The 21,977-nt window shown below is 27.4% G+C and overlaps 1 protein-coding gene and 1 long non-coding RNA gene across 2 annotated transcripts in view; both read right to left on the minus strand.

Moving 5' to 3' along the window:
• Positions 1 to 8,770: 8,770 nt before the first annotated feature.
• LOC145970122 (uncharacterized) lies at positions 8,771 to 9,837 on the minus strand. Its single transcript, XR_014438330.1, has 3 exons — positions 9,680 to 9,837; positions 9,199 to 9,311; positions 8,771 to 8,932 (listed from the first exon to the last, which is right to left on the minus strand). It is a non-coding gene; the product is annotated as an uncharacterized LOC145970122 (long non-coding RNA).
• An 8,468-nt stretch (positions 9,838 to 18,305) lies between these two features.
• The window catches only part of LOC145970760 (cytochrome P450 4V2-like), a 6,987-nt gene continuing 3,315 nt past the window's right edge, over positions 18,306 to 21,977 (minus strand). The window contains exons 4-9 of the mRNA XM_083097698.1: positions 21,888 to 21,945; positions 21,005 to 21,099; positions 19,871 to 19,939; positions 19,120 to 19,282; positions 18,676 to 18,852; positions 18,306 to 18,610 (exon numbers count right to left, since the gene is read on the minus strand). Of these exons, the coding sequence (XP_082953824.1) occupies positions 18,438 to 18,610; positions 18,676 to 18,852; positions 19,120 to 19,282; positions 19,871 to 19,939; positions 21,005 to 21,099; positions 21,888 to 21,945 (735 nt within the window). The 3' untranslated portion in view covers positions 18,306 to 18,437. The remainder of the gene's footprint in view (positions 18,611 to 18,675; positions 18,853 to 19,119; positions 19,283 to 19,870; positions 19,940 to 21,004; positions 21,100 to 21,887; positions 21,946 to 21,977) is intronic.

Raw genomic sequence — 21,977 nt, forward strand, 5'->3', positions numbered from 1 at the left:
AGCCTCATAACTCAAAAAGTACTTAACGAAAAGGTACTTAATTATAGTGTTTTGGAAAGCTCTCGAGATAAGCTACAAGAATATGCAAAAATATATAGGATGTTCCATTTAAGAAATTCAAGGTGACCTTCATGTGACCTTCAAATGACTCTTCAAGGTCAAACCAATGGTACCATCTTATGTCCCCCTTCGAACCAAACAACTTTTGTTTGAAACATTTTTCGATTTAACGCAGTGTTTCTGAGATATTTGACTGGGTCCTTTAAAATGGGACACCCTGTATATATATATACAGGGGTGTCAGGGAAATTTTTACCCACGCGAAGTAAGGAGGTAGATTGGCTCAAATTAAGAAGGAAGGACTTGTACTGTTTTGTGATATTCGCAATAATTAACGAAAAATTAAATAAAGAATATCGGCCAATCTGCGTGAGTAGAAGCGCGCGGCGACGAGAGTCGTCCCACTGTAATCTTATACTAGGCACGCGGCGAAGCGATGGGCGGATCGCTCTCCGAGACATGATGGTGGCGTGCGATATATCGCAATACCGCGCCGAAAAATGACCCGTCCTTTCAGTGGCGAGAAAATGATGCGCTATCATTTCCACACCACCTTGCGGTAGATAGCATGGTGCGCTTTTTTTATAGTGGTTTCCCCCATAGGCCTATTCCACTCTCAATTTAAATATTTGTGAAAATTGTTCAAAATGCCGTTACTGTACGCTGAATGTATCGTAAATGTAAAAAATTGATGATGACAGTACCTTCACAAAAATTGATCCGTGGTTGAAAATCCCTCGATAAAATGTGTTACACACGTTGGTAATGATACGGACGTAATCCATTACACGTAAAGCGTGATGTACTGCGTATCGCGAAAAACCAAATTCCCCACACGGAACAAAAACCTCTAATGGATGTTCACTAGACGTCTACCATGGAGATTCGAAACCTCCATTAGATGTCCATGAAACGTCCCGTAAACATCTACTAGACATCCACAGTTCCGCATTTCATACCTCCATTCGACATCCATTAGACGTATTCATAGATGTCATATGTACGTTATATGGAGTAATTATAGATATTGAATGAAGCGTTCATGGATGTCATATGTACGTTATATGGAGTAATTATAGATATTTTGTGGAGCTCTTATGGATGTCAGATATACGTTATATGGAGTAATTATAGATATTTTGTCGAGCTTTCATGGATGTCATATGTACGTTATATGGAGTAACAAATAGATAATGAACGGATCATTTTCGTTTATTGGCTGGACATTTACTTGTCCGACTTATAAAATCGATTTAATATCTGAAATTACTCTATTGAAACTGTATCAGAAATTAGATCGAAGTAATACTTTTAATTTTATCTGTCGCATTTTTGCAAGCTTTATATAATTCTCATGACTAAAACTCAAGTACGAGAAAAATAGCGCACCATAGCGATAAACGAACGAACTAGCGCGATTACTGATTTTACAGTGAAATTTTACTTCCACTGACTATAATTATTAGTGAGATATAAGATAAAGTAACAAAAAATAATATTTACCAATACTAGGAAAAATAATTAATAAAAATGATTTATGTTAAGAGAAATGTGTACACATCTATCATACATCCATAACCGACGTCTAATGAACATCCATGATGAATTTACAAATGACATCTACCGTGGAGATAATATGGATTTCTATTAGAGATCCATTGAACATCCACCGTGGAGATAGAGGTCACATGGAGGTATGGAGGTTATATGGACCTCCAATGGATGTCATGTTCCGTGTGGGACACACACACACACACATATATATATATATATATAATTATAAATTACATAATTATATTCCACAAAATAATAAATGTCTGTTCTCTTTATTAAGATTAATATATAATATGTCAAAATATATTATGTTTAAACAGATTAATGAAAAAAATTTTACAATATTTTTACCTTTTGATGAATATTACAAAATTTTTCACAATCCACTTGATTGTTGTTAAGTGTCACACACACAAGTCTGTGTTTTTATTATATAATAAATGTACTTGGCGTCGAGACGCTACCGCGTCGCTTGGTAATAACCTTTAATATGTCACTTCTCTTCCTTGTTCCGCACTATAGTTTTATTTATTTACTTATTTATTTATTATTATTATTTTTATTTTTATCATTTTTATTTATTTATTATTAATCTGTGTTTAATAACCTGACTGCTTAACGTGTCACTTCTCTTCCTTGTTACACTATTCCGCACTATACTTTAATAAATTTATCTTTCATACGTCCGTACACACATACATATACATATCACACGTATGTACGCACATGCACACATATGATTTTGTCTCTTAAAGCATTGTACATATCGAAGCAATCGTATACGCAGCGGTATGAACGCCGCTTGAGGGACAAACTCGCTTTGCGTGTGTGCATGCGAGCATATGTACGTGAGTCTGAACCTGGAAAAGGAAGAGAAAGAACGAAAAATGTCACAATTCTGATATTCGATCGTCATTTCTCAGGATTGACTGCACCGATTTTATTCAAACAGGTCGCAATCGAAAGCTTGTATTCATATTATATCATAAAAGTGTCGTTAGATTTTTGATTACGGCTTTAGTTTATTAAATATCTTAACCGAAAGTTTACTTGACGCGAAATTCCGGATAAGGTACTTGGTAGCACCGCGTCGAGAACAGTGACTCTCAACTCAATGCTTGGACCTGTTTTTTATGTACTTGGCGTCGCGACGCTACCGCGTCGCTTGATTATCGGCAAGTTAATTACAATTTTCTTCTAAAATGACATATATGTCATATGTTATATCGTAATATATGTTAATGTAATATATGTTATATCGTAGTTATATCTCATATAGCGAAGGACTAATTTAATTTAATTAAATTAATAATAAAGTAAATGATAAAAGTAAATGTAACTTGTAAAACTGGAGATGTAATTTATTTAGAATTAAATTCTTGCTTTATGTCTCAAATAGGCAGTACATGAATAATTTTCCATTTATCATATTGATTCGAATCAGTTTAATATTCTGAATCTCATCTGCTTGTATCAGATATCAGAAATTAAAGTGATAGAAATTAAAATGATAATTACTATATTTTTAGTCTTTTCTTCATATTCGCGACTTTATATATATTTCTGACAGAAATTAGATTACGAGAAAGTACAGCTCACGTAGCGGTAAGTGAAGGAATTATCGAATCATGCAAACTCTGTTCCGTTTCTGCCATTAATCTGCTATCAGAGATTGTGTGCGCAGATTCTGCTCGATTTTTGTTATCAATTTGCTATCAAATTGCGCCTCACAGATCCTGTTAAATTTCTGCCATCAATCTGCCGTCAGTTATATCAGCAGGCTCTACTTGATATCTGCCGAGAATTTGATATCAAATTTCATTGCGCAGATCCTGCTCGGTTTCTGCAACCAATCTGATATCAAACTGTGTTGCGCAGATCTTGCTCGATTTCTGCCACCAATGTGCCGTCAGTTACATCAGCAGGCTCTACCCGATTTCTGCCGACAATTTGATATCAAATTTCATTGCGCAGATCCTGCTTGGTTTTTGTTATCAATCTGCTGTCAAAATTGCGCCGCACAGATCCTGCTCGGTTTCTGCCATCAATGTGCCGTCAATTATATCAACAAGTTCTGCTCGGTTTCTATTGACGATCTGTTGTCCAGTTATGTGAACAGATTTTGTTGTATGTCTGCTGACATGCTGGCAACATGATCGAATATACCAATTCCTCTATGCAAACTGTAGTCTCTCTGCCTTTAAAATTTGTAATGGGTGTTTGACAAAAATCTGTTCTAACAGATTTGGCTATCTGGGGATGTGATTCAATTGATTCTTCGACGTACTCAGTAGAATCAATGCTAATGCTTTTTCGTCTCTTGATGTCCACACATCACTATTTTCGGTTGTACGAATTTCGACTCCACTCGTATATTTCCACAGTTCCTTGCATACGAGTATACTTTTTATTTGAATCTTCTATGATTCGTAATTAGTGTCGTTCAGCTTCTCGATATTTTGCGTTCCGATAGTAACCGACATGGCGTGCTTCTTCAGAGCGTTACTTCTCAGAAAGGCAATAAGAATTAGACTATACTCACGCACACACTTTTCTTCTCTTTATACCCTGCGTGCCCTGGGTCCATAACCTGTCTGAGTTTAGGTTGAAATAGCACACATCTAACTATATAACTATACCCAATAAGCAATTTGCGCGCAAATTGCCAGCAAATTGACGACAAATTTGATCAAAACTTGGCAGCAAATTGGCATCAACTATGTCCGCAATACGCTCGTGTTTTGCTGGCAAATCTTGCTAACAAAACCTGAGTGCAAATTGGTAGCAAAACCCGAACAAAGCTTGTTGACAAGATTCGACGACAAATTGGCGACAAATTGTGAGCAAATCTTGCCGACATAACCTGACAGCAAATTGATGGCAAATCACGAGCAAAGCTTGCTAATGCTTGACGTCAAATTGTCGCCAAATTGTGAGCAAACCTTGACATTCCGAAGCCATTTTATGGATATTTAATTTTTAGTTTCTAATTTTTTCTCTTTAAATAATTGAAATTATTTATACGTAGAAAAAACTTTATTTTATTTTATAAATATAATATTGTATCATATACAAGTTTTTTATATTCAAATACACATATCCCTAACAGCACATGTAGATACTGAGAACTTGTATGTATTTTATGTATATATATTCATATACAGGGTGTTTCAGATCACCCGTCCACCGCTTTTCTTTCAAAAACTAAGCATTTTTGAGAAAAACGTTTTAGACAAAAATTGTATGGTTTTGAGGGAAATATAAGATGGTGTCATTGGTTACACCCTCAATAGTCGTTTGAAGGTCACGTAAAGGTCACTTTCAATTTCTTAAATGGGACTCCCTACTTTTCATTGCATATTCTTGTAGCTTATCTCAAGAGCTTTCCAAAACACTATAATTAAATATTTTTTCATTAAGTACTTTTCGAGCTATGAGGCTTGAAATAATTTCTTAATTTTACATAAACTATAAAATATCTAATAAAATATTCATCTTTCGATTATCTTACCTTGACACTTTTACGTACAAAATAATGAGAGGAATCAATTAGTGTAAAGAAAAAACATAATTGTCTCGAAGAAAAAATATGTAATTGTTAATTGCAAATTACATATTTTTTCTTCAAAACAACTATGTGTTTTCTTTACACCAGTTGATTCCTCTCATTATTTTGTACGTAAAAGTATTAAGGTTAGATAATCGAAAAATGAATATTTTACTAGATATTTTACGGTTTATGTAAAATTAAGAAATTATTTCAAGCCTCATAACTCAAAAAGTACTTAACGAAAAGGTACTTAATTATAGTGTTTTGGAAAGCTCTCGAGATAAGCTACAAGAATATGCAATGACAAATAGTAGGTTCCATTTAAGAAATTGAAGGTGACCTTCATGTGACCTTCAAATAACTCTTCAAGGTCAAACCAATGATACCATCTTATGGCCCCCTCGAAACCAAACAACTATTGTTTGAAACATTTTTCTCTCCCGGGCTTGGTTTTCGAGTTATTCTCCATTAAAGGTTAAAATGATCCACCCTGTATATGTATATATATATGTACGTGTGTGTGTGTGTGTGTGTGTGTGTGTGTGTGTGTGTGTGTGTGTGTGTTGTATAATACACAAAAATCAGTAAAAATAAGAAAATATAATATAATACATAAAAATAATTTTAAAAAGCATTGATACTAAAAATATTGATAGAAATTTAATTAATAATAATTTAAAATTTGTTACATTACTGTCAAGGTGTAATAAAAATAAAAATATATAAAAACATATTATAAAAGAACGCAAAGTAATAAGTATATATAAGTATATTATAAAATATTGTTTAAAATTATGTTATTATTATGTTAAATTATTTAAATTGTAGTTATAGAAGTAATTTTATTATATGTAAATTATAATTATATAAATAACTTTAAATTTTATTTTATTAAAAATATCTTACCAGAAACTGTGGCTAATCCTTTCCCTAATACTGGTTCAAAAAGTTTATACATTATACTTTTATCCATACTGTTATGCAAGATTACCTACAAAAGTTGTGTTATGTCAAGTACTTTTAAATGTATATCTGTTTGTGTTTAGATATTTAACATATTATATTGAGATAAAATTAACTGTAGAAAATTATTTTGATTACATCAGTGATGAGTTATTATAAAGAAATATAAAAGTATTATTTATTTGAAATAGACAACAGATTCTCTATATATAGATTTAAATTATTCATGAATATATAATGAAACAAACAAACGCTAATCTTTTTACCTGCATTTGGTCTGGTTCATATATACCAATTACTAATTTGTTGCCTAGTCAAAACTTGAATGGAGATGAGTAATATTCGGTCCATTTAATAAAAACATTCAAAAATTCTAAAAAATATTTTATGATTTATTATGTAAGATAATTTATTATCAACTTCTTGTTACTTTGAATTAATGCTATGTTGGTGATAGTTAATTTTTGAATAAATATCTCTTTATTATTACCTTCAGAATTCAGACGAAGAAAATAATGGGCACTTCCAATAAATGGAAAACTCGTTGAGCCGTTTAATATATTTATCTTTTTAATTATATGTAGGCGATGATTATTTAAAATAAAATAATATATATAGAGCAGTAAGACCCAAAAGTATTAATGAAGTAAATATCATTATCATTAAATTAATAATACAAATTTGTATTAATGTATTTTCTAGATATTTTTCTTTTATTTTGTCTTCCTCTCCTAAACATATAGATAAATACATAATTACAATTTATGAAATAATGGAGATACTTTTTTTAGATTAGAAAGTAAATAGAGATACATTAAATTGAGATACTACTTACCTTATCGAAAAGTATGGGTATTTGTTGTTACCGTTACACTTGCTACGATTCGCGATTACAGAACAGAGAGACACGCAATATATATGTGCGATACACTTAAAATATTCAGAACGTTTCATAAAAACTGGAACTAAACGAACAAGAAAAATTCCTTTTGATGACATCAAAGGGTAATAGATAATAATTTATTACCAGTACTACAAAAACAAATGATACGCTTATGCAGCTACAGAGGCATAACATTAGATTTCCGGGAAAGCCACTTATGCGACTCTTGAGTTGATAAGTTAGTGGTATTTCATAAATATTAAATTAATATAATAGAAGTAAAAAATTAGAAAACCAACGAAAAAGACCCAAAAGTAAAAGAGGAGCTTTCTACATCCACGTAATTAGTTCTCGATAATGTTAAAAGAAAGTTCTCTGCATAAGTCTATACGTTTATATTTATTCATGTTATCATTACTGCTCTTAGGCTTGAAATTTCATAAATCTATGTTCAGAATTAGAATCAGCGACATCAAAAACCTTACGTATTTTTGAGAAAATAAACATTTTTTATATTTGACCGTCCGTTGCCTGCCAGGAAAGCTACTTTTGTGGCTTTGAACAAATCTCAAAATTCTTCGCAATGTGTATGTCATTTACATGGTTAAATTTTTCGGAAAACACGTTATTTTTGATGAAAAAATGACCGCAGCCTAAAGGTTAATATAAGGTTAATATAATTTTATAATTGCGTCCAACGGAGCGCGCACACATTACTATACGCATACTACAGGGTAAGGTGTCCGAGATAATTTTTTGCACATCCGAAGTGTGAAGGTAGATTGGCTCAAATTAAGAAGGAATATTCTCTACTATTTTCTGATTTTTGCAATAATTAATTTCTTAACTTTTAGGCTGCCGGCATTTTTGAGATATAGAAATTATTTTCCAGAAATGCTAAGTCAATGTCAATTATAAGCTTGTTAATATGTTAATGACTTTATTAATAGAGGTCAATAAACATAGATCTATAAACATTCCTAAGCATGCGTATAGCGGAAATGATAATGCTTATTCTACTGTGTTATTAAAGAATGTCAATTTGTATTTGCATAGTATTACGTGATATATGTACAGTATAATGCATAGATTATTGATTAATAAAAAAATGGATCTATTATTAATATTAATAATTAATATTATAATGAATTCTCAAAAAAAAAAAAAAATATATATATATATATATATATATATATATATATATAATACGTTATCATATGTGAACTTTAACATCATGTTCCTACTAATGGATAGAAACACTAATTTAATAAATTAACAACAAGTTATTTAATTACGTAATACATCTGATTTTTCGTGGTAGGAAGGTCAAGTTAATAAAGGTGTTGAAAATTTATCTACCAGTCTGCGTATTCAGAAATGAGATTTTCGATTGGATAGAGAACGAAGGATAGACGAGGATGATTCTGAATTAAATTTTCCGATACTTCCCACACAACATTATGTCGTCTTAAAGATGTCTTAAAGACGTCATGAAATTTCTAAAGACGTCTTAAGAAGTTATCAGAATTACATCTTTATGACGTCTTTAAGACGTCTTATGTCCCGATTTAAGATATCTATCGGGCATTGTTTTAAGACGTCTCACTCAAGACGTCCCAATCAAGATATAATTAAATGTCTCACTCAGGATGTCATAAAGACGTCTCAGACATTTCAATTAAGACGACTTTTAGACGTGCGTAATTCGGTCGGTACAATAGCTGCATATTGATTTATTCTATAATAAATAACACAACTCATGATTTTAAGTTCATTTCTTTATTATATTTTGGTTGATACAAAGTTTTCAATGGTACAACTAGTCTAGTAGCATCAATACGCGATGATGACCAAGCATTCCATTGCGCACATCGTCACAATCTTCATTTTGTTGAATAAAATCTTCATATGTTGTCATAGTGCTGTAAAAAAATATACAAAAGATAATTAATATATTTTTTTTTTACAATATAGAATTTAATGTTTTACACACACACACACACACACACACAAAATTAAATATATAAGTGAAATATGATATAAGATGATATACATTTACATATATTAAAAAACATATATTAATTTCAATGTTTTCTCATTTTCAACACTAAAAATGTTATGCAGCAACATTATACAGCCCTATTGTTTTTTAAATAATATCGTATGGAATTTTCAATAATTTACCAACCTTTTTCTCCTTATTTCTTAAATAGTTGAGGCGATCTCCCGCATGTCGTAACCATTCTTGGATGGTCTTTTTAATATCGTGCATATTACTTTTTTCATCGTCCGAAACGTATGCTGAAAAACGATTTGTTACATAATTATTAAAATATTTTGTGCTTTAATTCCAATAGTTAGAATAGGGTAGTCATGAAGTAAAGTATAGCTATAAACGTTTGTAACTTTTGGAAAGAATATAAAAATTTTGATCCGTAAAAAATTGGAAAGAGTATAAAGTGTAGAAGAATATTTGAACGAAATTTGAAGTAAGATCTTATTAATAATTCTGAAGAAAAATTTAAAGTTAAAAGTGCACGTTACATCTAAGCATATGTTAGATACTATCTCGAATACTTATGTTCGAATACATTAAAGGTGCAACTATTTTTAAGCAATATTACATAAAAAGGAGAAATAAAAATATATCTTAAAGAAATAATAATTACCCATAATAACTGTGACAAAACTTGTGTCCTTAATTGCCGTTGATCCTTTTTGGCCTGTCCATGATAATTTGCGGCACAATTCATCCGATAATGTGTACTTTATAATATTCCTTGTCTTGTGAACGAAAGTGTTTCCTCCAATTTTTGCAATTTTCCGTTTCTATAACAGAATGTTACAAAAATGTTTAATAATATTTTCAATTTAAGCCGCTTGAATTGAAGAAAAAAGAAACATGAATTTAATATATTTTAAGAGCTTCTTTCAAAATTACTAAGCGACAAAAGGCAGCAAAAATTGTAATAAAATTTAAAAGAATGTTATATATTACGCTTTAAGTAAATTTAAGTAAATATTTTATACTATATATCTAAATTTGCGCACTAATAACCGCGTATCTTTTGATTTTTATTTGCCTTTTTACCCCTTAGTAATTTATTATTATGTTGAGCCTATTATTTTCATTATTTTATTTTTCAAAATTGTTTTTATTATATGAATAAATAAATAAATAAATAAATAAATAAATAAATAAATAAATATATATATATATATATATATATATATATATATACAGGGTGTGTCAGACCACCCGTATCAGCCGAATATCTCGAAAACCGAGAACGGCAGACAAAAATGTTTCCTATAAAAGTTATAGGGTTTCAAATAATGCACAGTAATATTAGTACAACCTTTTTAAATAAAATTTTGTGGTTCTTTCTCTCTTTCTTTCTACACACACACACACACACACACACACACACACACACACACACACACACACCACACCCACACCCACACCCCCCCACACACACACACCCACACCCACACCCACACCCACACCCATGACAATGATATATGTAAACAATAACGCGTTACTGTTTATCATCAAGGCTGAACATGTTATGGGTAATTTGTTGCCGAAATATTCTATGCATTATATAATATACACACGGAATATTAAATTATAGAAAAATATTAATTTATAGATTATTTAATTAATTATTTCTAAAATAATTAATTCATTCAGTCAGTGTTTTAAATAAGTTGGAAATTGTTACATAACTATTTTAATAACTGTATGGAATCTTAAGACGCGATCTAAGATCATACTTAAAATGATTTTAAATATACTCTCTAAAAGTGAATCAGTGTATTATCACTGTAATCAGTACTGTACTTATAACTGCTTGTAATCAGTGAGTATTTACTGTTTTTCAGTGATAATACACTGCTTCACGCTAGTGAAAGTAGTATATAGTATATTATCACTGAAAAACAGTAAATACTCACTGATTACAAGCAGTTATAAGTACAGCACTGATTACAGTGATAATACACTGATTCACTTTTAGAGAGTAAGAATAGTCTATATGAATATTGGCATATGTTACCGCCGGCATAGTTCTCAGGTTCATGAGAGTACTGAAACCTTCATACCCGGCAAATGCCTTCGTTAAGGTGGAGATATATTGAAGAGGAAAATTTTTTTTTAATTTTAGTTTAATTTCCTTTTAATACAGAGTTTCCAAACAGAGAATATAATACATATATAAAATATATATTACACATAATTATAATATATACAACGTAAATTACAATTAATTTGCAATTACATAAAAAACACATTACAAATAATTACAAATAAATTACAAATTAAATTATTAACTAACATAAAAAATATTAACATAAACATACTAACATAAACATATTAAATTATCCTTTTTTTTTCAACACCCTGTATATTAATTTAATTTATGTATTCAAAAACAGACGTTTTTTAAACTTCAATACTATCCATTTCAAATCATCTTTTATACTTTTGATTTTTAGACTTTTTACCTCAGGAAACTTTTGATCAGCATCACCTAAACTACAACATATTTCAATTTTAGCCAATTTGACCGAAGCCACTTTTTTAATATAAAATGTGCGGGGTCTTTTTGCACAATTTAAGTGCATTTATATATATACAAATATTATATATATGAATATGTTTATATGTACACACACACACACACACACACACACACACACACACACACACACACACACGTACAATTCTTTTCTAATTTTTATATATAATATAATAAATGTTTGTTTATATACAAACATTATGTAAAAATTATATAGAGATATTTTACATACCGCTAATATCATCGTAAGTAAATTCTCCCGTATTGTTTCTTGCCGAAATTTCCCGTTAGACATTTTTATTAGTACATCGAGAAGTGTTTTATTTATATTATAAAAGAAAAAATGTAAAATTTTGTGCATGTGTGGATACATGTTAATTATTTTCTCAAGTTTTCTAATAGCATAAATATATAATAATATACAATAACATATATATAAGAAAAATTAGATATTCTAAAAATTAATATTAAAAATAAAGAAATAATAGAAGAAAAGAAAAATATTTTTAGCATTGATTAAAATTAGACATTATAATAGTATTTTAACAATGAAAGCAAGCACTTTAACAGCATTTTAAGCTTTTGAAAAATATTATTTTGCTGAAAAATATATTATTTACAAATCTTGCATCATAATAACAATGAAAATATACAAATAAAATATAGACAAAACTTACGAGTTGTTTCATTTTCATTGTTGCTATTCTCTGCATTTATTAAATGCTGTTGTATTAACTGTGAAATAATAATTTATGAGTAAGTATAAAGTATAAGTTAAAATTAATTCCTTATTAATATTCATAATATTTACCTTATCCATAAAAGAGTATAAAATGTTTATATTTTCTTTTTGTTTTCGTCCTGCAGCTGTCAGATTAAATATGAAATCAGGATACAAGAACACATTCCGTAATCTTAATGTGAAAATTTTCCTCATGCTAAAACACACACATCTTTCTATTAAAATAATATTCTATATTATAAACTATAAAAATATATTTAATTAATTTAATTCCACAAATAGAGCAAAAGAAAAATATTGTTTTCCTGGTTATATATGTCAACAAAATTATTTATAATAAAGATTTAATTTAAAATATAATTTCTACAAACCCTTGTAAAAATTCTTTTGAAAGTGCAATTTTTTAAAGAATTTTATAAATTATTTTCAGATAGACTTATTTTTACGATTTGTGCATATTTTAATATTGTAAGAAGTCAAGTAAAAAAAATTACTTTAAAAAACAATAATGTAAAAGAGAGAAACAATAATATAAAATATTATTTTACCTCGCACTTATTTCGAGACATTGATTGATCTGATTTGATAAGAGTTCAGGTTTGACGTTCATCATTGTGGCTTCATAATGATACATGAAAAGAAATTCATTACTCAAGATATTAACTATTATAGTAATTGAATAATAATATTGATTTGTACATTTTATTCAATGCATTTGCTAAATAAATATGATATGAAATTATAAAATAAAAAATAAATGTTTTGTTATCTAAATATTTTTGAAAATAATAATCAACTTGGTAAAATTATATGCATTTTATTATTTTTATTGTTTCAATATTCTCGATATTAATTTATGTCGAATGTCGAACGTCGAACAATATTTTGCAGCGTATATTACACATATTGTCATTAAAATGTTTTCAAAAGTAACAAACATAAGAACTGAAAAATCAAAAGACACGATAATAAAGTCACTCGCAGCAACGACAAGATTAGTCTCGTATCTATGTATCTACGTATATGCGAGTTGCTCATTTAGAAGTATCATCGATTATCAGATTTCAATAACTATTTCAATAACTATTCAATATCAATCTTAATAGACTTAATCAATAGCTTGGGTTTCATTAAGGAAAGTATCTGTAGTTGTGTTCTACGTGTCTATAAACAGAAATATTACAATTAAAGATAGGGAAATAGATGCAAAATTCCAAATATTTGTGAATATTTTCATTTAAGAAATGTTTTAGACAGATGATAATTACTTTTCCGTTCTTTTCTATTACATATGTTTCGATTACATATGTCGCACGCACTAAAATAAATCTAATTCTGCTGTTGTCGAATTTTATTACACAATTTTTTTTTATATTTTATACTCTATGAAATTTTATCATTAAATCAACAGGATTTAATATATTATTTAATTCACAAATAATAAAATAATACAAATTATACTATATTATATTTAATATGTAATTTGTGTGTCTCTTTCTTTATCTCTTACAAAGTTTTTGATTTCTTTTTATGATAACAAATATAGTATACACACATGTTTTATAATAAATAAAAATACTTGGCCTTACCACATATTGTATTTATCAAGAGACACGGTAGTGTCTCGCGCCAAGTTCATGCGAAGCATTAGCGCGGCACTCCGTGTATCTATACGCGAGTCGGACAGTTGAGAGTAACTCAGATTTCAATAACGGCTGAACGGATCGAATTCTTACTAGCCTTAATCGATAGAGCGGGTTTGAATTGTATAAAGAAAGTATCTTTATTTTTGTGCTGCATGATCTATAAACGGAAATATCATAACGTAAAATCGAAATATGAAAATTTTCAATTAAGAAATGTCTTTATCATCATCATCATCGTCATCAACGCACATGTACACAACACATAGAAAGAGAAAACGTACATTTCCTACTCTCGACGGAAGATTGCGCTAATGACGCTTTGCGATATTTGCGATATTAATGACATGTGTCATATGTGTCATTAGTGACATGTATTATTAACCGCATTTTGAGTAGTGATAAATAATAAAGGGCAAGTTAAATAATAAATAATAAAATTATTAATTAAAAATTCGCAAGAGCCAGTAAGGTATGATAATTGGAGCGCAAAGTAAATAAATATATCTATTTTACAAGCTAAATATAAATATATATAATATAATTATATATATATATATATATATATATATATATAATATATATTATATATACTTATTCTATATATATTTTTATATAATTTGCTTATATATTTAAAAAAATATACATATATATATATATATATATATATATATATATATATATATACAGGGTGAATTTTAATGGTTGTGTCAATCTTTTTATCATACGGGAGATTACCGATAGCAATTTTAATAAATTGATTGATACATAGATGTCAGTTAATTGAATGGACCGAATCGAAGGCCGAAATATAATGTGTACAATTGAAGCAAGTTAAAAGCTGAAATTATGTAATGTGGATTTATTATTATTATTAAAGCTATGCATTTATTATTATTATTATTATTATTATTATTATTATTATTATTATTATAATTATTATTAAATATATATGTTATTATATTTATTATTATTATTATTATTATTATTATTATATTATTATTATTATTATTATTATTATTATTATTATTATTATTATTATTTTACTATGATCAAAACACAAGGGATTTATTATTATATATATTCGATATATTAAAGCGGAAGAAATACATATTTAAAAATTCAATTCAAATTTAACACTTTAATGTTTTATGTAAAACTTTATTTCAAATTCCGCATTTATTTTTATGATAAATTTTTATTGTATTATATGCTAAAAACATGCTGCAAAAAATTTTCTTCCTTAAAATAAAATTACGCAATTGTTTTATAAAAATGTATTTCTTGTGGAACAATTGCGTGATTTTATTTCAAGAAGGCAGAAATACTACATACCTTTAACGTATAACAATAATAAAAATTTTTATCATAAAAATAAATGCGGAATTTGAAATAAAGTTTTACATGAAACGTTAAAGTGTTAAATTTGAAATGAATTTTTAAATATGTATTATTACTGCTTTAATATATTAAATATGTATACGTAGCTTTAATAATAATAATAAATCCACACTACATAATTTCAGCTTTTAACTTGCTTTAATTGTACACATTATATTTCGGCCTTCGATACGGTCGATTCAATTAACTGACATCTATGTATCAATTAATTTATTAAAATTGCGATCGGTAATCTCCCGTATGATAAAAAGATTGACACAACCATTGAAAATTCACCCTGTATATGTATGTATATATATATATATATATATATTTTTTTTTTTAATATAATATCTCTTAGCACACAAATTAGACTAAAAAAAGAAGTGATATAATTCCCAAAAACTTACCTTTTTAAAAAAAGGTAAAAAAAGGGCGCCAAGTTCATGCACTAATTGTATCCAACTGTCATATTGTCTACAAAAGTAGTGATATAAAAAAATTGCGACAACTAAGAATAAAAATTTGTACAAGATAAATAGAAGTACAAGGAAGAAAACTTGTACAAGTTAAATAGAAATATTTTAATTGAAAACATTGTTATACAAAATAGTTGTTTTAATTTTCAAAAATAATAATATTAAGAAATTAAAAATTTATTTAAAAATTGAAAACTGAAAATTAATATAAAACAAAAAAGTAAAAAAAATTTTAATTAAAAGAACTTGGCGCTAAGAATGTATTTCTTATGGAACAATTGTGTAATTTTACTTTAAGAAGGAAGAACATTTTTTTGCTGCATACTTTTAACGTATAAATCAATAATAACAATTTATGAATCATAAAAATAAATGCGGATTTTGAAATAAAGTTTTACATAAAAAGTTAAAGTGTTAAATTTGAAAACTGAATTTTTAAATATGTATTTCTACTGCTTTAATATATCGAATATGTATACGTAGCTTTAATAATAATAATAAAAAATATATTAATATGTATATATATATATATTTAATAATAATAATAATAATAATAATAATAATAATAATAATAATAATAATAATAATAATAATACGTAGCTCTAATAATAATAAATCCATACCACATAATTTGATTCACCTTTTAACTTGTACATATTATATATGGATCGATACGGTCGATTCAAATAACTGACATCTGTGTACCGATTAATTTATTATAATTGCAGTCGATAATCTCTCGTATGATAAAAAGTTTGACACAGAAAATAAAACTCACCCTGTATATATATATATATATATATATATATATATATATATATATATATATATATATATATGCCATCCAAGGTCAAACCAATGACACCATCTTATGTTCCCCTCAAAATCATACAATTTTTGTCGAAAATGTTTTTCTCTAAAATGCTTAGTTTTAGAAAGAAAAGGGGTGTACGGGTGGTCTAGGACACCCTGTATATACAGGGTGACCCATTTTAACTTAGGCAGCCAAATAACTCGAAAAATAAGCAAGATAGAGAAAAATGTTTTAGACAAAAGTTGTATGGTTTCGAGGGGGCCATAAGATGGTATCATTGGTTTGACCTTGAAGAGTCATTTGAAGGTCACGTGAAGGTCACTTCAATTTTTTTAAATGGAATACCCTATATATTTTTGTACATTCTTGTAGCTTATTTCGAGAGCTTTCCAAAACACTATAATTAAGTACCTTTCCGTTAAGTACTTTTTGAGTTATGATGCTTGAAATAATTTCTTAATTTTACATAAACCGTAAAATATCTTGTAAAATATTCATTTTTCGATTATCTTACCTTAATATTTTTATGTACAAAATAATGAGAGGAATCAATTGGTGTAAAGAAAACACATAGTTGTTTTTAAGAAAAAATATGGAATTGTTAATTGCAAATTACATATTTTTTCTTCGAAACAACTATGTGTTTTCTTTACACCAATTGATTCCTCTCATTATTTTGTACATAAAACTATTAAGGTACGGTAATCGAAAAATGAATATTTTACAAGATATTTTACGGTTTATGTAAAATTAAGAAATTATTTCAAGCCTCATAACTCAAAAAGTACTTAACGAAAATGTACTTAATTATAGTGTTTTGGAAAGCTCTCGAGATGAGCTACAAGAATGTACAAAAATATATAGGATGTTCCATTTAAAAAAATTGAAGTGACCTTCACGTGACCTTCAAATGACTCTTCAAGGTCAAACCAATGATACCATCTTATGGCCCCCTCGAAACCATACAACTTTTGTCTAAAACATTTTTCTCTATCTTGCTTATTTTTCGAGTTATTTGGCTGCCTAAGTTAAAATGGGTCACCCTGTATATACAGACCACCCGTACACCCCTTTTCTTTCTAAAACTAAGCATTTTAGAGAAAAACATTTTCGACAAAAATTGTATGGTTTTGAGGGGAACATAAGATGGTGTCATTGGTTTGACCTTGGATGGCATCGTTAAGGTGAGGTCAAGGACACCTTTAATTTCTTAAATGGAACCACCTATTTTTTATTGCATATTCTTATAGCTTATGTCGAGAGCTTTCCAAAACACTATAATAAAGTATTTTTTTCATCAAGTACTTTTCGAGTTATAAGGCTTGAAATAATTTCTTAATTTTACATAAACCATAAAATATCTAGTAAAATATTCATTTTTCGATTATCTTACCTTAATACTTTTATGTACAAAATAATGAGAGGAATCAATTGGTGTAAAGAAAACACATAATTGTTTCGAAAAAAAAATGTAATTTGCGATTAACAATTGCATTTTTTCTTATATATATATATATATATATATATATATGTGTACATCTTTTTTAAATATGACAAAAAAATATTAATTACTAAAATCAAAATTTTAATTATAATCTATTGAATACTATTACAAAACTTTTTATAATGCGCAGAAAATTCAAATACTACAATCTAATATAATGAATATCTTTTTTATTGTATGTACTATATTATAATATATATGTGTGTGTATGTATGTATACATTAATTAAATGTATATTGTTACATAATTATTACATAATATATTTCTTTTTATACTATTTTACTAGTGTGGACCTCGTGTTTTTAATTTAACGCTTAAAGGTTTCACGCTAGATAAAGCAACATTCATGTTCAATTTTATTTCATTGATTTTAATATTAGAATCCGCTTCAAATGTGAAATTGCGTATTAATGTTGCTAGTAGAATTTTCATCGATAACAAAGCAAAACCTCCACCTGCAAAAACTTGTTAGTTAATTATAAATAAATTTGATCTTAATATCTTGTGATTTATTGCTCACCTATACAATTTCTTACGCCATAACTAAATGGCATGTAATGTTTCTGTGATATTTCTATTTTGTCTGGCAAAAATCTATCTGGATCAAATGTTAGTGCATTTTGCCAGAACTTTTCATTTCGATGGAGAGCTATTATCCCCAATATAACTTCCGTGCCTTTTGGCAAAATAGTGTCTCCTAAAACATATATCTCTTTATACTTAAACGTTAAAAAAAGATATAAAAAATAATATTTATATATGTATGGTATATATAAGGCAACATATAAAAGTAGTTTATATATAAAAACAAAATGAGCACATAATATAATATAATTTTTAAATAATAAAATATATTTGTAATTATTCTTTAAAAATTATGGTTTTTCGTGCTTAAGCTATATAATGATTATATGTATTCTAACACACATATAAAGTAATAGAATTTTAATATTTGAAAACATACCAATTTTTACGTCCTTAGTTAAAGACCGCCCAATTAATGGAACAGCTGGAAATAGTCTCATTGTTTCTTTTATTACACAATCTAAGTATTCCATGTAATGTGAATCTTCATATTTAACAGGATCAGTTCCACAAATTTCTTTAATTTCTTCATATACTTTATTCTATTATAAAATTAAATAAGATATTTAATTATATAAATATAAACATGTACAATATATAAGAGAGATGTAATCTTATTTATTATATTTACGAATTTTTATCAGTTTGGTATTGAAATGCAGATAATAGCATTTTATGCTGCATTAAAATTCTTAATTTAATAGAAACATTACACACAAAATTTTTATTTAAGCAAATTTTGTAATGAGATTATAACATATATTATACATATTTCTTGTTTGCTGAACTGTTATAAACATACTTTGAAAAAAATGTTTATACTAACCAAATTTAAGTTACAATTTGAACAAAGTATGGTAATTTAATATAGTAATTTAATCTTATTAACATCATTAGAAATTATTTTATAATTTATATAATATGCCAAAAGAGATTCTGAGCGAATTATTATTTGTGTAAATAATAGAATTTATTGAGAAAGAACTTTCTTTGATTATTACTAGAAAAATTTTTTTATATTCGTCGTTGAAAATTGTATTATTTGCATTTACTTCGTTTATTATACCGAATTAATTGTATTAATTGTATAATTAATTGTATTATTTCGAATAAATTTAATAAATACTTACTTGTATATGTGGATGCAAGGCCAGCATAAAGATAGCAAAATTTAATGTTATTGCCGTTGTATCCGACCCCTAATAAATAACAATTTTTTATATGTTAATTTAAATGATTCGTTGATAATAAACAACTAAAAACATATATATATATATATATATATATATATATATATATACCTATATATATTGAATATAAAAAAATCGGAAAGGAGAATAAAACTAATGAGAAGAAAGCGTAGTAAATAAATGCAATTAAATTATGCAAAATTTCACTTTAATAATAATTCAATTCTTCCGATGGGAGAAAAATAAACACATAGGGACACTTAAATTTTCGTTTAACATTAATTTTCCAATAATCCAGCATACATGGTAAAGACATTCGGTATTATATGTCGATTGATTCTATTTTTCTGATGCTTAATAAACAACAGATCTTATAATAATTTTTACTTAAAATAATTATTATATCCAAAACTTCAACGTTATCCTATTCAACTGTAATTAAAAAAAAGAAGTAATTCAATGCTCTTTGACTATCACAGAATATTGTAAAGTGTCGTTATTAATATGAATACAATCTTCATAAATGCGTAATTTTAATATTTTATCTATTTAACTGACCAACATATGATGCATCACAATCTTTACATGAAATTTTATATACTATATTTTTATTTGATTTATTTTTTGCTGAGAAAAAGAGTCCTTATGTAGTTTAATGATGGCATGTAACTTGTTCATATCAGTGTAAAATAAAAATATTTTCCAATCACGGACCAAATCTAAATTGTTCCGAAAAAAATGTAACGAAATGGTATGTTAAAAAATGTAAAGTAATCCGTGTTATTAATTATTACTATTTGTAATCGATTTTTATCTCTTTATTATGCTTATTAGATAATATTAGCTACATTGTAGCAGTATATTATTTATTTTTATATGCTGAAGAGAGATACGATACAAATGCATCGAAACGTTATTATCAAAAAGAATATTTACACAATATAAATGCATTTATTTATTGTGCTTAGCTCTTATTAGACTAATTCTTTTTTAACTTTTTATATATAATATAATAAATATTTGTTTATATACAAACATAATTATGTAAAAATTATATAGAGATATTTTACATACCGCTAGTATTATAGTAATTAAATTCTCCCGTATTACTTCTTGCGGGCATTTCTCGTTATCAAACATTTCTATTAATGTATCGAGAAGTGTTTTATCTAAATAAAATGAAAGAAAAAGTATAAAATTTTGTGCATGTGTGTATATATGTTAATTATTTTCTCATAGCATAAGAATATATAATAATAGTATATTATATATATATATACACTACAAACAAGCGCTCGAGCGGCTGAGCGCTTCTTTCGTATGTCCGATTTTAATATTTAATATTTCTGTTATTATTGCGAAAATTGTAAAATGGTACAAGACTTTTCTGTTCAATTTACTGGTCTGTACCTCCTCACAAGCGCTTGTATGTAGTGTTCTGGGACGCCATGTATATATAAAAGAAAAATTAGATATTTTGAAAATTAATATTAAAAATAAACGTAGAAAAAGAAAAATATCTTTAGCATTGATTAAAATTAGACATTATAATAGTGTTTTAACAATGAAAGCAAGCACTTTAATAAAGTTTTAAGCTTTTGAAAAATATTATTTTGCTGAAAAAAATCATTTACAATCTTGCATCGTAACAACAATGAAAACATACAAATAAAATATAGACAAAACCATAGACGTAGTATACAAGGACTCCGCATATGGCCAAAAAAGTGAAGCCAACATATAGAAAGAAACAGATGATCTAACCTTTCTGTTCAGACTTTGTCTCTTTCTGCGCAGACGAATTGCAAAAAAAAAAACAAAAAGAAAGAGAGAGACGAAAAAGCTCTCTATTCTCGCTCTCTTTCTAGATGTTGGCTTCACTCAATTAGATAGACAAAAAAGGGCATGCGGAGTCTATATACTACGTCCATATAGTACGTCCATAGACAAAACTTACGAGTCTTATCATTATTAATGTTACTATTCTGTGCATTTATTAGGTGCTGTTGTATTAACTGTGAAATAATAAATTATGAGTAAGTATAAA

This window comes from Camponotus vicinus, unplaced genomic scaffold (genome assembly GCF_025532165.1).
Source record: "Camponotus vicinus isolate PSW18456_S1 unplaced genomic scaffold, iyCamVici1.0 SCAF_4, whole genome shotgun sequence".
Taxonomy (NCBI): Eukaryota; Metazoa; Arthropoda; class Insecta; order Hymenoptera; family Formicidae; genus Camponotus; species Camponotus vicinus.